The following is a 15,776-nucleotide window of genomic DNA, read 5'->3' on the forward strand; positions in this document are numbered from 1 at the left end:
TGCCCCAGCCCCACACGACGAGAACGCACCCACATACACGCAGGCAGATGAACGCACAGTTCACCAAGCTGCGATCCGACACACACCCGCAGGCTCCAAAGGCCGGTGCCCTCCCACACGGGCTCCCCCACGGGCCCCACCCATCGGGCTGCACCCCCACTCCTGCCTCCAGCCCCTCACACACGTCCACACCTGGCACACCCCACCCCCAAGGGGCTCAGAAGGGAGGTGCCATGGGCAGGCCTTGTGTGGGAAAGATCCTAGAGGCCCCAGGGCCTGGCCAGAGCCCGGGATCACCCCGCCTGACCACAACCCCTTTCCGCGATCCCCGGGCCTGCCCACGCCAGCCAACAGGGGCCTCACCAGGGAGCAGGAAGTGGGCCTCCTGGGACCTCACCAGTTCCATTGGCCCAGAGCCCGGGGCCTCCTCCTCTGAGCCCTGAGCTCTCCCTGGAGTCACTAAGGTGCCCTTGGGGGAGGCTCAGGGCTCCTTGGGGCTGAGGAGGTGGGGAAGGGGAGCTCAGGAGACCCTGGCAAGAGAGCTGTGGTGGGGGAGGGGGCAAGGGAATGAGAGCGGGGTGTCTGGTGGACGGGGCGCGAGGAGTCAGGGGAAGGAGCAGGGGCAGCTTCATGGGGCAGCGGCGGCACTCGGAGGCCAGCTGGTTTCCGCAGAAGTACGGCCGCAAGGTCCCAGCGCAGAGAAGAAACGCAGGGAGCCACAGCGCCTGGCTCCTCCCGCAGCTCGAGGCCCTCCCCAGGCCTAGCCCCACCAGGCTCCCCCAGGCTGCCCAGGGACCCAGAGATGCCCCCGACCTGGGCCCTCCCTCCTCTGGGAGGGGTGCAGGACACAGTACCAGGTGGGGGGTTCCCAGACCTGGGGGGACACTTACAACCACAGCTCTGGATTTTTCCTAAGCTCTCATAGGAACACATCTGCAGTCATCAGCCCTACTGTACAAACAGGGAAACTGAGGCCAGAAAAGTCAGCTCGGACTGAGCCAGGCTGGGAGGCAAGAGGGGCCGCTGCAGGCCTCTGGCCTAAGGAGACAAGACTAGGGGGTCTGCGGCCCCACCCGCCCGACCCTCTTACCCCCGCCCCCTCCCCATCCGGCCTGCAGGTCCCAGGCCCCTGGACTAGTTAACTGGCCAGGCTCGGGCCAGAGGCACAGGCCACTTGGTAATTACGGGGAAACAATCCCAGGTCTGTGTGGATTCAGCCCCGACCTGTTCTGCCACTTTCTGTGCGAAGGCAGAACCCGTCTGGCAGCTTTGGGCCGACTCAGCCTCCTTTCTGCTCCTGGCAGAGAGAACCAAAAACCCGTCAAGCGGGTTTGGCCAAAATATTGTGTCTTGTTGCCCGTGCAAGTTCACGCACTGCTCACTTCTGTCTCCCTCGGGTGGGGAGCGCTCGGCTCCCGAGGTCGCAGAGGTCGCTGCCGCGGGGGGCCATGTGAGTGAGTACCCAGGGACCCCAAGGCGGGCAGCTCCAACAACCGGGGTAGATGAGGGGGCGGAGGCGGGTTGGAGGGAAGTGCTGGCGTGAAGGCGGGAGCCCCAGCCCCTGCGGGCTGAGCAGAAGGCAGGGGTCAGCAGACCAGCCGAGAGGCACAGCCCCCTGCCCCGGGACACTCCTTCTGAGGGGGAAGGAGGCTCACTGAGTTTCCCGGGCAGAGGGTCAGGGTGCAGAGAGGCAGTGCCGGGCCTGACACCGCCACACCAGGAAGTCGTCTGGTGTGGCTCCAGGGGACACCAGGGATGGGCCGGTGGCCAGGCCCTCCATCTGGACCTGTCCTGTGGCCAAGACCCTCACCGGGCAAAGGGGGGCAACCATGGGGGTGGGGGGTACACGGTGCAGCCGCCTCTGACTCTGTGCTGGGCACCAGGGACCCTCGGCTGCCCCTGGCTCCATGTCCCCTGAAAGATAGTGACGATCGGGGACGTAGGTCCCGCTCAATGTCCCCCGGCCAGGCCTCAGGGTGGGAGCCAGCGAGGATGAGGACGCAGCCACCAAGGGCCAGCCCATCCCCAGGGAGTCGGGTTGCAGGGCCGCTGTTACCCGAGCCGCCCAGCAAGCGCACACCTGCCTTTCCCCTCTGTGCATGTGCGCACGTGTACGTGGGATTCACAACCTCACGGGCATTTGCGCGTGTGTGCACATGCGTGTGTGCCTGTCCCTGGGCCTGTGTGGGGCTGAGCGTGTGGCAGGGGGAGTGACCAAGGACGGCACACGTGTGTGTGGCATCTGTGTGCTGGGTGCAGGCCCGTGTGCGCTATGACATTGTGAGGACACGATTGCCTCCCTGGATGTGTGGGCGTCACACGTGTGTGCGCGTGTGTCACAGGTCTATGTCTGGCCGTACTGGAAACCACCCCAGCGGTGACACCTGCCTGCACATGATCCTGGCCCGGAGTAGCTAGGGGGCCTAGGCTGCAGGTTTCTGCCCTGGCTGTGCCCCTAGCAAGCTGGTGGCCACAGAAGCTGATGTCGCTCTGAGCCTCAACTCCCTCATCTGTGAAATGGGGTTGTCATAGTTGCTTCTCGATGACTGTGAGATCCAGGGAGAGGTCCCATGCGGTGCGCTCGTGGGTGCCCAGGGCTCCCAGGCTGGTCCCTGTCCCCCAGCCAGTCCGCCCACGTGCAAGGAGTCCTGACGGCCCCAGGAGGCACAGACACTTGTCCCTCCGGGAGCCCAGGTCAGGATCCATCTCCACTGTCTGTTTGAGGGACAGGGACACTGAGGCACAGCCAGGCACGTGATTTGGCCAAAGTTGTGGTGGACGTGTGACCCGTCACCACAGAAGCCCCCAAAGAGGGTAGAGGGAGACCCTCGACCGGCCCCAACAAGGGGAGCTGGCCGGAGGGTAACGAGCCCTGCTCTCTCGGCCACACACTCGGACACCAGAAGAGTCAGGGGCTGGGCTGGCCTGGGAGCAGGGCAAGAACCCGCCTCACTATGGGACTGCCACTCAGCCTGATGGTGCCCAGTCCAGCTCTATAGCTGGAGCCTGCACACCCTCTTCTGTGCGCAGGGGCTGGAGGGCACGTCCCCTGGACATGGTCACCCAGACTCAGTGGACCCAAAGTGTCCGCACAGTAAGCAGCTGTCCAAAGATGCAAGGGTGTGTCTGTTGGAATCTGAGAGCTCCCCCCCGGACTGGGGGGTGGGGGATCTTGTCCCCTAGCAAAGGCCCTTTGTAGCAAGGGACTCAGGCTTGTCCGAGAGAGGAGGCGCTCCCGGAAACAGCGCTGCGAGCCACCCAGGGGCCACGTGAGAGGGCGGCGCTCGTGCACAGACCGCAGGCAGTAGACACGGGGGTCTCCAGCTGCACATAGCCGAGCACTCGCCCCGCCGGGCTCCTGGCAGAGATGCGCTATCTGGAAATGTGTCACCTGGACACGCATCACCAATGTCAGCTGGGACACCCGCAGCTTCAGCCTCGTGCTCAGTGCAGATGGGCGATGTGCAGGCTCATGGTGTGGCTGAGCCACCCGGCCTTCCTACCCCCCCGCACCCTCCAGGGGCTCGGCCCTAGCAGACACCTTCCAGTCTGAGCATCCAGGGCAGGAGAGGTGGGGTACCCCTGGGCCTGTTTGGGGGTCCTGAGGAGCAGAGTTCGGGCCTCTCTCCACATCTGCCCCCTAGCCCCCCAGGCCCAGAGGTAGCAGCCTCGCTCCTGATGCCTGCAAGGGGCTCCCCCAACCCAGCCCCACTGCAGACGCCCCAGGCCCACTGGACCTCGGCTTCCCGGAATCCCTAGGGCCCCACAGCTGCTCCCAGCGCCCAGCAAACACAGAGCCGCCGAGCGGGAAGACCTGGGCGCAGAGCCCCTGCAGGAGGCCATCGGGGCTACCACGGCCTCCGCTCTTCCCCCAACAGCTCACCCCAGCTTTCTTCCCCAAAGCCCCGAAGGCTGCGGCTGCGGACTTCAACCCCCGCTCGGCCACCCTCCGCCTCCCGTCCCTTCCGTGGATCCTCCAAGCCTGGGACAGATGCTGCCCAGGAACTGTCTGCTTTGCCTCGGCCAGGGCGTCTCTGACACCGGCCCACCGTCACGGCGTCCCCGGGCACTCTCACCTGCGGGTTGCATGGCTCTGGGCCCCCCAGGAGGCGAGGGGGCTTCCCACATGTCTCACCCCTTCCAGCTCTGCTCCCAGCCACTGGCACATCCTGTGTCCGTGCTGTCCCTGCTGCCCCTCCACTCAGTGTGTCCCTGCCCCAGAGAGTGGAGAGCATCTCCTCCTGTCCTTCTGACACCCGAGAGGAGGAACCGGGGGGACCAGAGGGAGCTTGGGGTGCAGAAGGAGCCTGGGGATGGGGGACGGAGCCCACCAGCCCGGCCTGCACACCCTAGAGTTGCCACAGGGGATGGAGCCCACCTCCCGCTCCTACTCTGAGCCCACACAGGCCTCTCCCAGTCCTGCGGGCCCCATCGGCTCCCTTGGGCGGCTCCTTTACGGGCTGGGGGAGAGCTGCCTGTCTGGCGGGTTGGGGTGGAATTTCCAGCGGTGCAGCTCAGGCCCTACCCAGCCCTCCGCGCCTCACCTGCCCTGGCCTGAGCCTCCACTCACTGCCTTAGCTCCCGGGGACCCTGCTGCCGGCGCGGCCGGACACAGGGGGACTCGACCCTGGTCCGCACAAACCCCAGCATGCGTTCAAACCCCGGTTCCCGTGAACACGGCACCACTACCTCCGTGGGCCTCGGTTTCCCCACTGGGAGAGCTGGCTCCCCACTGCCCCGACAGAGTTAGACAGACCGGCCGTAAGGATGTGACGGTCTGTGTCGCACTTGGGAATGGGGCCGGGACTACCATTTATACCCGCTCGAGCACGGGTCGCTCCCAAGCCCTAAAAGGTTGGGTCTGGTCTCCTAACCTGCAGGGACGTCCCCCGTCAGGTGAGCGTCTGTTCCGGCAGGACACTCCCAACCCCTCACCATTCAGCACACAGCCGCCCAGCAGCCACCCCCAGGCCCCTGGCCATCTCTTGGGAGTGGCCCCGGGGCCTGGGCAGGTCCTCAGAACAAGTTCAGAAGCCCCACCTTCCCACCACACCCTAGCCAGCCCTGCTCAGCGGGCTCCCACAACCCCTGCGGGACACAAGACCTCACTCTGTCCTCCTGCCGATGCTTCCCAGGGCTCTGACGTCTGACCTCAGGTGCACAGAGCCTGCCGAGAGCCAGACTCCAGGGTTCAGTCTCCCTTGGGCAGCTCCAGAAGCCCTGCAGGCTCCAGGAGAACACACGGGGGCTGCTCCCCTCAGTCAGGGACGCCCCCCAATTCCCACGCCCAGAGTGGCCCCTGCTCCAGCTCCCGAGACCCAGAGCATCACGACTCTGCCGTGCTTTGTGTGCCAGAGCCTCCCATCAGGCCAGCTCCCATGGCTAGGGATCACCACGGGCTGGCCCCTGGGGCGGGGAGCGGTCATTCCGCCCAGCAGAGGCCACTAGCAGGGGCATGTGGGGGCTCCTAGTTCGGGGCTGTTCCTCAGGGGGCTGCTGCGAACCCTCGTGTGCTTGTCTTCAGTGCAAACTGAAATTCAAATGGAGCAGCGTTCCTTTGGGCAGCCGCAGGTGGCTGCCCAAGGCCACAGTGACGGGGCCCCAGGCAGGTGTGGGCAGAGGCCCTCAGGGGCCTGAGCCACAGCTGGGCTGAGCATGTGTTCTCACGAAGCGGGGTGGCTTGGGCCCCGGCGGGCATGGCAGGAGAGAGAAAGGAGAGGTCTGGGTGGACGTAGGAGGCCAGCAGTCGCTGCTGACCAGTGGGGGTGGGATGCCAGCAGGCAAGGGGCTGGGAAGGCCAAGAGCTCAGCCAGCCTCCTGTTGGCGGGACCCAGGAGACTCCAGGGCTCCTCGAGCCGAGGACCAAGACAGGCTACTTCCCCTGGCGTGGTAGCGACACCTGGAGAGGGAGACAGTAGGCTCCAGCCCCAGGTGGGCCAGGACAAGCCCCACTCTGCTCTCCGAGAGACACAGAGCATGGGCCCCTCCCCGGCACAGCACCAGCCCAACGCTGGGGACAGCGGGCTTCAGCTCAGCCCTTCCCAAGCCAGCATGACCTCTGCCCATTTCCTCCTCTCCAGGCTGGGACCAGAGGGGCGGTAGAGGCCCGGAGCTCGTCACTGTACCCTGAGCCCGGAGGGTCTGGGCCAGAGCCGTGGAGAGCCATGGAGAGCTTCACGGAGTCACTAAACAGGCTGAAAGAGGCCCACGAGAACGAGGTCCGCGGTAAGTACCATGGGCAGGTGTCCGTGGCCCTCACCTGGTCTGGCCACTCCTGCGGGTCAGCTCCAATTCTTGCCAGACCTGGGGACCGCGCCTTCCAGGCCCGGACAAGGCGTCCTAACCCAGAGCCCAAAGCTGCCACGTAGCAGTCCCCAGCCTCCGATCAGCCTTCCTGAGTGCCTGAGTATGGCCCTGGAGTGTCTTCTCCCAAGGGGCCTGCTAACAGCGCAGCAGGAAGAAAAAGCCGCACCCCCGGCGGAGAGCCAGAAGCTTGGCTGAGACAGGGTCCCGCTCAGGACAGGGCAGGGGTGCTCTGCGTCCGGCAGAAGCATGGTCGCCCACCTCTAGGACTGGGAGTTCATGGCTCTGGAGCCTGTCCAGAATGTCCCAGGGTTTGGAGCTGAAATCGCTCTGCTTCCCTGCAGGACCCCCAAGCCAGCTCTGCCGTAGCCCACACACCGTGCATTCCAGCCCCTAACCACAGGGCTGGAGCCACCCCACTCGCCTCACTCGAGGACCAGCCAGACCCTCCCAAGACCTTTTCCCAGTAGCAAGAGACACACCACCCTGAGGGCCCAAGGGCCTGAATCTCTTCCCTAGCAACCCAGCGACACTGGGGGGGTGTGGGCTTGCCGGCTCAAGTCCACTGCAGCCAGGTGGTAAAGAGGCAACCCCTCGCTGCAGTTTCCCCAAAGAGCCTGCTTTATTTCAACACTGGCTGTGCCCCCCAAAAAACACTCATCTGGGACTTGGCCTGGTGGCTGGTCACTCCTAGCCAGCATCAGGGTCCCTCCCAATCTCCAGGCAGACACCAGAGTCAGAGAGCCCAGGGGGTCCCAGGCAGCCGTGAGACTGGGTGGGAGCTGCCAGCCGGCGCGGAGCAGGAGTCCCCCGAGGCGGCAGCCTTGGGGCATCTGTGACGGGTGCAGGCAGGCAGCAGGAAGTCTACGGAGAGCCCCACCTGGCAGCCAGGGACAGGAGGTACCCCGGGCTCTGCTGCGTTACCGGGCCTGACCTCCCACCCCTTTCCTTGCTCCTCCAGGTCTGCAGAATAAGCTTCTGGAGCTGGACTCGGAGAGATGCCGGTGAGTCCAGACAGACCCTGGCCCGGCGGGAAACCGATGAGAAAGACAGTGGCCACGGCCCAGGGCGCTAACCCTGCCCTCAGCCAGTGATGCAGAAGGGGAAACTGAGGCTCAGCGTGGCGGGTGGGGGCGGGTCTCTGGCCCGAGACCAAGCCTCCAAGAGCAGGTGGACCCAGGCCCGGAATCTCTAAGCCCCCCTGAGTGAATGGGGACCCTCCGGTGGGTGGGCAAGCCGTGTCCACTCGGGCACCTGCGCTCCCAACAGTAACCAGTAGGAACGCTGCTTGGGGGGCCTCAAGGCCTGTGGGTCCCCTCCATCCCCATTTCGCATACGGCTGCCGCTTCCTAGCGGTACGAATGGCATGTGGACCCGGCCTGGTAAACGCTCATGTCTGGGCTGCTGGGTTCCACACGGTGCTTGCAAGGAAACGTCCGTGGAGGGCGCAGCCAGCAGGGCCTGGGCCGGGACCTCCCCCGGCGGGCGAGGCCGGCCTGGACGCAGCGCGGGGCTCCCGAGCAGAGCGGAAGACGACCTGGGCTCGCCCCCACAGGGATGCGCAGCGGGTGGAGGAGCTGTGCGCCAAGAACCACCAGCTCCGGGAGCAGCAGAAGGCGCTGAAGGAGAACCTGCGAGTGCTGGAGAACAGGTGAGCCCCGGGCAGGGCTGGCGCCGCGGGGGAAGGCGGAGCTCGGAAAGCTCTGAGGCAGAGTCAGCCAGGCCGGGGTCTCCCCTGTGCGACCTCAGAGCCCAGCTCTGCCATTTGCGAACGGCAGGGGCACCTCTCGGGAGCGCCCCCTCCGTGGGCCTCCGTCTCCCTTCTCAGAGCAGCCTCTTCCGCACCCCCGCAGGCTGCGGGCTGGCCTGTGTGACCGCTGCATGGTCACCCAGGAGCTGGCCAGGAAAAAGCAGCAGGAGTTCGAGAACTCCCTCCTCCAGAGCCTGCAGCACGTCTTCATCCTCAGTGAGCCCCACCCCCTGTCACCCTGCTCCTCGGTGTCCCCCGTGGGGGTCCAGTGACCCCTAGGACCTGCTCAGCCTGACCTGGGGTCTAGGGAAACACACAATGGTACAAAGCCCCAGCGGGCCCCAGCATGTCCCCCACCGGCCAGTCACCCAGGCTGGGGGTCCCCCTGCCCCCAGGACGTCAGCCCATCTTCCCTATAACGACAGTGCCCCACAGAGCCCGAGGTCCCACCTGCTGACGAGGAGCACAGCCCTCTTGCCCTTGGGGGACACCCCAGAGACAAGCTCGGTGCCGCGGGGGGGGGGTGGGGGTGGGAGGGGCTCCAGGCCGCCGGCTCAGTAGCCTCACCCGTCCACTCGTGCAAGCCCCGGGCCAAGGCGGCACAGTGGGGCACAGGTCATGGAGGGGGACCTCCCTGCCCCTGCCCGGCCTCCCCTCCCCTTGTCCTTACTAATCAGTGCCTTTTGCAGCCAACGAGTTGAATCGGCTGCAGGGGGAGAACGAGACGTTGAAGGAGGAGGTGAAGCGGCTTCAAGGCCCGCGGTGAGCGGGAGGGAGGCACCCTCCGGCCCCAAGGCAGGCCCCGGCGCAGGGTGCAGAGAGTAGGGCGCAGAACAGTGGGGGTGGGGCTCCCCCCAAGACTGCGCTGAGGACACTGGTATTTGAGAGAAGCCGGCCCGGCGGCACCAGCCACCGAGAGTGGAGCCCCCGGCAGTGTCCAGAGAGGGTTCTTTCCCGGTCCCCTGAGTGTCCCCGCAGGGGTGGCCTGGCCCCCAGGAGGGTGCCCTGGTCTTTCTGATCGTCTCTGGGGGCGCTGCTCTCGCTCACCCTCCCTGTCTTTGCCTCCCCTCTGGAGTCAGGCTCAAGCCCCAATGCAGGGAGGGTGCCTCAGACCCCCCCTCACCCCTACTACTCCCCTCCCCGGGCGCTCGGAAGGCCATCAAGGAGAAGACGCTGGAGGGCCACGAGGAGGCCCAGGATGACCATCCAGGTGCGAGTCCCCAGAGACAAGGTGCTCGGAGGGACAAGAGACCAGAAAGCTGGACCCTGCAAGATCGCGGAGCCCTGGGGCTTGGGGGGGCTGCGCCGCCCACCCGTCGGAGGGCCTCCCAATCTGGCCTGCCCACCACCTCTCCTCCCACAGAAAAGTCTACAGGGTACAGGACATCTCCAGTAGCCAAAATCTCCCCGAGTGCCAACCTGCCTGAGACTCGGGCCCCGGACGTGGTGAGGACTCCTTTCTGCCGGGCGGGCCCCGTCTGTGCCGGTCCAGCTGTCTGTCCTGGGTGCCACGCAGGGACCCCTGGGTGGAGGCGAGGCTCAGAGGGGGTGGGTGGCCTGCCCAAAGTCACACAGAAAACAAGGGCAGAGGGCAGTGCTGACCCATCTACCCCGTGCAGAGCCCCCAGCGAATCTCCAACCAGCTTCACGGGACCATCGCTGTGGTGCGGCCCGGCTCCCAGGCCTGCTCCACGGACCAGGGTCCCACCAACGGGACCCCCCCGCTGCCACTGACCAGGAACAGCCCGCCCAGCCCGCCCTATGAGCACAGCCTCCCTCTGGACAGGTGAGGCCCTGCCCAGCCCCCACCAGGAGCAGCCCCAGCTGAGCACGCGTCCAGGAATCTGGTCCCACTTTTCCAGAGGTGGCGGGACAGGGCTGGGGGACGGGGTGTGGGAGCAGCTGCGGGGGACGGAGGCCTGGGAACCCCTCTCAGACGTGAGGTCAGACCATCCTTCCTGTCTGAGAACATCGTCCACAGGTGGGCCGGGGACAGCCTAAGCCCAGGTTCCGAAGAGAGAAAGATCTTCACGGGCGGGTCCCTCCTCAGACCCCAGGCCCCAGGTCGCCTCTGGCCCCTCCACCACCGTCTACGTGGGCCCGCCCCCTCCGCGACCCACCTTGTAACCTGGGACAGCTCGCCTGTGACACGGAGGCTAACCCCGGGGCCACGGTGACGGGGCTTCTCCTCCCCCTGCAGCTTTCTGCCGGCCTCCCGGGCCCCCGTCACGGCCCGTGAGTCCCTGAAGCGCTCCCTCCAGGCTGACCACCTCTTCCTCCTGAACCACCACCTGTCTCTGCACCTTCAGAGCCCGCCCTGCAGCCCCCAAGCACCCCCCACAGTCCCCCGTGGCCCCCGCCCCCAGGCCCTGAAGGCTGGGGAGGCGGAGGCCTGGGAGGAGTCGGCGGGCCTGCTGGGGCTGCCCGGGGCCCTGGTGGATGTGCGGGACCCTCGGCTGGAAGGGGCGCTGCACCTGCTCCTTTCCCAGCAGCTGCGGGCCCAGGGGCGGAGGGTCAGCGCCTGGCTGAGGGGCCCACCCACGCCAGGGGGGACCCCACCCTCCCCACCAGTCAGCTCTGACTCAGAAGGCCCCCAGGGCGAGGCAGCCGGGGCAGCCCCGTCTGGAGGGGGACACACACAGCCCACAGGCCCAGGCAGCCCCAGGGGACAGGAAGCCACAGCCACAAGAGACCACGTCCCAGACAAGCCCCTGGACCTTTCAGAGCGGGGCCGGGGCCGGGATGCCCCAAAGCCTCCCGACCGGCAGGGCTCCCCCAGCCCTCCAAGGGCCCACACTCCCAGCCCGGAACCATCCCGGGGAGCGGAGCCCCCTGCCCAGTCTGGACCCTGGGAACTCAGCAACGGCACAAAGGGAGCCAGAGCTCCAGAGTCAGAAGAGCCCCCCACCCCTGCGGTAAGGGCCTGCCCCCGCTCTTGGCCTCCACAGACCCCCGGTCCAGGCCAGCACCCGCCAGGGCCCCGGCTGTGCTCTTCCCTCGGCACCTCCACGCCAGTCCCCTGGGGGAAAGCCTGACTGCCTGATTCGCGCTAGAGGGGAGATGGCTAACCCTCCGGCAGCAGCCCCGGGCACAGCCCCAGTCTCACAGGCCTTCCCAACACTGGACTGGGGGCAGGGCGGCTGCCACAGATGAATTCAAGCGGCTTACTTGCTTCCCCACAGGATCCCTCCCAACCTCTAACAGGGCACCAGCGAAACACGCCCTCTCCAAGCGGGACAGGACTGGAGCTGAAAGGGAGGCCAAAACCTCCTCCCCACCCACACGGGCCGGATGCTGATGGTCCCCCTGGCAAGGGTGAGTCCCCGGAGTCCCGAGACCCCAGGAAGTGGTGCCATAGTGGGAAGCGAGGGGGGTGGTCAGCTTCAGCTGGGTGGGACCTGTCCTAGGCCCAGCTCAGTCCCCTGGGCTGCCTGGCCAAACCCTGGGTCTAGGGCGTGGCACCCCAGCTGCAGACCCAGCGAAGAAGCAGGGGCCCAGGGCAGGCACATCTCTGACCGCGGACAGGGAAGGGAAGAGCATCATAGCAATTCGGGCTTTAGGACAGGGACTGAGCCTCTGTCACAGAGAGAGTCTAGGGACAGCTCAGATGAGGGGCCACTGCGGAGGGTGCAGGAGAAGCTGGCCGGTCCTGCAGTCCCTCTGTGCTGCGGTTTCCTTCAGTGGTCAGTCTTAGTCTGGCCTGCCAGGAAGGTCTCTGCTTCTGCCCGGCTCCAGGGCCCCCAGCCTGGCCTGACCCACACCCTGCGTCCCGCAGAGCTCAGCAAGGCCGGAGTGCGGGCGCTGGAGGCAGACGACCTGGACGCGTCGGAGCCCTCGGACAATGAGGTGATCCCCCGCCACACACCCGGTGGGGCCACTGAGCCAGGGCTGTCCCAGGCTTGGGGGAAGGTCCTCTCCTGACCACACCGCCACACCCCTCAGGTGGGCCTGAGCTCCGAGGTGGGGGCCGAGCCGAGCATGCCAGGGGAGGGGCCCAGGTGCTCCTACACCAAGGAGCGCGGGCAAGGCCTGCCACAGAAGAGGAAACGGGCCTCGGGCCCATGGTGCAAAGGTATGGTGGCCGGGGCCATGGGGGGCGGGGGGTAGCCATAGCATCTTGCCCGCACCCCACCTTTCTGGCTGCTAGGAACCAGAAACCAGTCCTTGAACCTCTCCTAGCGCAGGCCCCTTAGGAGAGAGGACCCAGTTTAGGACAGCACAAATCCGGGCTCTCTTCAGGTCACTGTGCAGCCCGAGCCAGTCCCGTCAAACTGAGCCTCAGTTTCCCCCCCAGAAAGGGGGGGCCAATGCCAGAGCTAGTGTGAGATTTCAGCAGGATAAGGCTGAGGACCGTGGTTCTCACCATCTTTGTTATCAGGGTGGAGGGGGTCTCCTGGGCCACAAGCAGCCCCCAGGCCTGGGGTCGTAAAGCCCTCTGGTCTCCCCGTCTCTCGCTGGAGGGGAGACTCCTGGGCCCTCCTGCCCACCTTTGAAGAGGAGCAGCACAGAGGCTGCAGCCCTCTGGGTGCAGAGGTGTTTGCTCAGGCTGAGGCCCTGGGGGCCCTCAAATGTTTGCCAAGGCTGGTGCCTGGGGGCTCCTCCCCAGAGGGCAGCAGGAGCAGTAGGCTGGCCTGAGGGCATCAGCACGACCCTCCCTTTCCTGCTCTGGCCACAGAGGCAGCTCGGCGGGGCCGCGGGCGCCCACGAATGCCTGAGCTCATGACGGATGCCGCCCCGCCGTTTGTGCAAGCTGCCTGTGATAGGCAGGCTGGGCTGTGGCCGCCACAGCCGGGAAAAGGGACAGTGGCCTGTGTTTGCTGGCGCACACGTGGGGGAGGCCAGCACACCTGTCTGATTTCAAGCCACTTCCTGCTGGGCATGTTGGGGTGCCAGAGTCCACGGGGTGTCGAGGTATCGACCTCACCCTCCACTCGGGGCCAAGACTTCTCTGTCCCTAGTCCTCCCCGCTGGTCCAAGATGGGGCCGCCAAGCAGGAACCCAAACTCTGCCACACACATGCTGCTGGTCAGTGAGAGCAGGGCCCTGACCCGCCCGGGCTGGCACTGCTCAGCGCCAAGGGCAGCATCCGTGCCAGGGTTCAAGGTGGCAAACGTAACCACTGTCTTTGGAGCTCACAGCCTGCCCAGGGATGGTCATCGCTGTTTCACAGATGGGAAAACTAGCCCTCAGAGAAGTGAGATGGCCTGCCCAGGGTCACAGAGCTGGCACGTGAGGTCAGGATTCCAACTGGACTCATCCGACCCAGAACCTGAGCTCGTTCTGCATCAGAGATGGGCCTAGGGCCCAGCATCTCTGCAGGACCTGGCAGTAAGGTCCCAAGGACAGACAGCCCTCTCCTATACCCCAGGTCCATGGAGGCACCCACCAGTGCCGTGGGCACCCTAAGAGCATTTCCCTAGAAGCTCGATTTATCCAGAAGGTCCCAGACCTTCAGCAAGGCATCCAGACACTGAGGCCCGATGGGCTTCAGGGTCACACACCTGCAGAGAGCACACCCCCACACAAGTTGCCCACGCTCACCCTCCAATCCAACCAGTTCTGCCCCGGTGTCTGTTGCTTCCAGGAACAGGTCAGCCCCACCAGGGTGGGCTCCCACGTGCTCAGCTCCCTTCACCCCCGTCCCATCCACGGGGCCCTGGGCAAGAACCCAGCAGCGCCGTGAGTGAGAACTGCCAGCCCATAGCTCTGCTCCCGCCTAACCTTGGTCCACTCTCCACAGCCTCCAAGAAGCCGCCACCGGGGAGAAGGAACCCAGGGGAGCCCCCGGCAGCTCATGAGGTGTCCGGGAGCCCAAGGCACCCTGAGGACAGCAGCCCCTCACCCAGCCACAGCAGCTGGGAGGAGACTTAGCGGGCTGCTCCCAGGGGCGCCAGAGCCTGCCCAGACGCGGCTCCCCACCTGACATCCAGCCCAGCAGACGGCCCAGCACAGGGCAGGAGGGGACTGGTCCTGGCCCGTGGCCACAGGGGCTGGGAAGGCCAAGAAGGGGTCTTTGGCTGGTTTTTTGAACCCCTCCATCTCTACCCTTCTCAGAAATGACCAGCTGGTCCTGCTGCTCCCCCCACACCCTAGGAAGTAGGGTTCAGGGAGGCAGGGGTCACTCAGGCTCCAGCCCAGCCCAGCCCCCACCCCGGCTACTCATAGGCCACCCTTCCTGGGCAGTGCCCCCACCTCTCACCATCCCAGACTCCACTGCATCCCTGACTCCCAGGGCCCTGCTGCCCAGTCACCCCTTCCCTGACCCAGCATGGAGCTTGAACGGTGGTCTCAGGCGCCCCCTCGTGGAGCCCCACAAACACGCTGGCTGGGGAGGGCATGGGGCACCCGGGATCACAGGTGTCGAATGTTCCGCTGGCAGACTCAGGGCTCAGCTGGGTCTCCACCTGCCTTTGCAGGGGATTTGCAAGGCTCTGGAACGCATCCAGGCCTGGGGAACAAAACCAGCGCCATCTGCAGAGGGGTACCACTGGGGAGGGCTGCAGGGAACAGAACAGAAAATGCACACCAGCCTGCAAAGGGTCCCCTCCTCACTGGCTGTTCCAGAGGCCCTGGTCCCACACCCGCCGTTGCAGGCCCCAGGGCGCCCAGCCAGGACTGCCCGGCAGGCACTCCGGGACCTCCTGCTCCCTGCACCGGTCTCCCTTCAGGACGGTGTGTCTCAGAGCACCCTCTGCCAGAGGTTAAGCAGGTTCCCAGACCCACCGAATCCAGGTCTTGGGGGCAAGCCTGCACATGATGTTTGAGAAATTTGAGAACTGCCCGTTGCAAGGCAAAAGCAGGAGACCCGTCACTGACTGGGCTGGGTGAGGCCTGGGGCAAACTGGGAGCACAGGCCAGACCTCCGGAGCACGGCTCTGCCCTGCTCACTGTGGCCTGCCGGCCGGCCCAAGACCACAACAGCTGAGTTTCCAAGAGGGAGGTGTAGGGGTGTGGATGTGCACATTTGTGTGTGTGTGCGAAACCTCCTGTTGTTCAAAGTGGCTTTGATTTTCCCGAAATCAAATAAAAGCTGTGTGCTCCATTCACATCCGACTTGTAGGCCAGGGCTGGCTCAGGGTACCCTGGGCGGAGTTGAGAAGCTACATGGCGTGGGAGCCCAGGGAGAGAGCACAACAGACCGTGCGAGAAGACCCCCATTCCTGCCCGTGTTCCCCCGACACCCTCTGATCGCCACTCAGCACCCGCTGACAGAGGAGAAGCACCCCAGGGTCCAGCTCTGCCACCACGCTGCAGGCAAGCAGGGGTGTGGAGCTGAGAAGCAGGGAGCAGGTAAGACCCCCCCCCCACTCTGTCCCTCCATGATGCCCTGAGCACAGCGCCTCAGGGTCCTGGGCTCACTCCCCCCTTACCGGGGCCCCACGAGGCACACCCGGTAGCACCCCCAGTTTACAGACAGAGCACTGAAGCTCAGGGAGGGTGAGAAACTCACCCAACGTCACCCCGCCTGCAGGCAGCCCGGGAGGCTGAAGCTGGGGCGGAGGCTCCCCGCTCCCCAGGCGTCAGCAGGCATCGGGGCAGGGGCGCCACCTCCGGCAGGGGCACCACCTCCGCCGGGGGACTCCCCCGGAGGAGCCTTCAGAGCGCAGTCTTCCTGCCCATGAGCCCCTGGAGGCGCCTGATCAAGCCCCACTTTCTACCTGATGGAAAACCGTCCACGCTCCCAGGTGCGGGAGAGGCTTTGAAGAGCGATCCGAGAGGGCAG

General features: G+C 65.8%; 1 protein-coding gene across 6 annotated transcripts; it reads left to right on the top strand.

Moving 5' to 3' along the window:
* The first annotated feature begins 1,282 nt into the window (after window positions 1-1,282).
* RBBP8NL (RBBP8 N-terminal like) lies at window positions 1,283-15,099 on the top strand. 6 transcript variants are annotated; one of them, XM_032350127.1, is made up of 14 exons: window positions 1,284-1,450; window positions 6,081-6,225; window positions 7,265-7,307; window positions 7,859-7,954; window positions 8,157-8,269; window positions 8,743-8,815; window positions 9,133-9,263; window positions 9,417-9,499; window positions 9,673-9,839; window positions 10,254-10,968; window positions 11,236-11,368; window positions 11,829-11,899; window positions 11,996-12,125; window positions 13,794-15,099. In XM_032350127.1, exons 2-14 carry the CDS (start codon window positions 6,165-6,167, stop codon window positions 13,922-13,924), a joined length of 1,947 nt encoding a protein of 648 aa, XP_032206018.1. In that variant the 5' UTR covers window positions 1,284-1,450; window positions 6,081-6,164; the 3' UTR covers window positions 13,925-15,099. The 6 variants fall into 6 exon arrangements, with proteins under 6 accessions (XP_032206017.1, XP_032206016.1, XP_032206019.1 ...); XM_032350126.1 differs by having other exon boundaries at window positions 1,283-1,454; window positions 9,133-9,499; XM_032350125.1 differs by having other exon boundaries at window positions 1,283-1,450; window positions 9,133-9,499.
* The last annotated feature ends 677 nt before the right edge of the window (window positions 15,100-15,776 follow it).

Source organism: Mustela erminea, chromosome 7, assembly GCF_009829155.1.
Source record: "Mustela erminea isolate mMusErm1 chromosome 7, mMusErm1.Pri, whole genome shotgun sequence".
Lineage (NCBI taxonomy): Eukaryota > Metazoa > Chordata > Mammalia > Carnivora > Mustelidae > Mustela > Mustela erminea.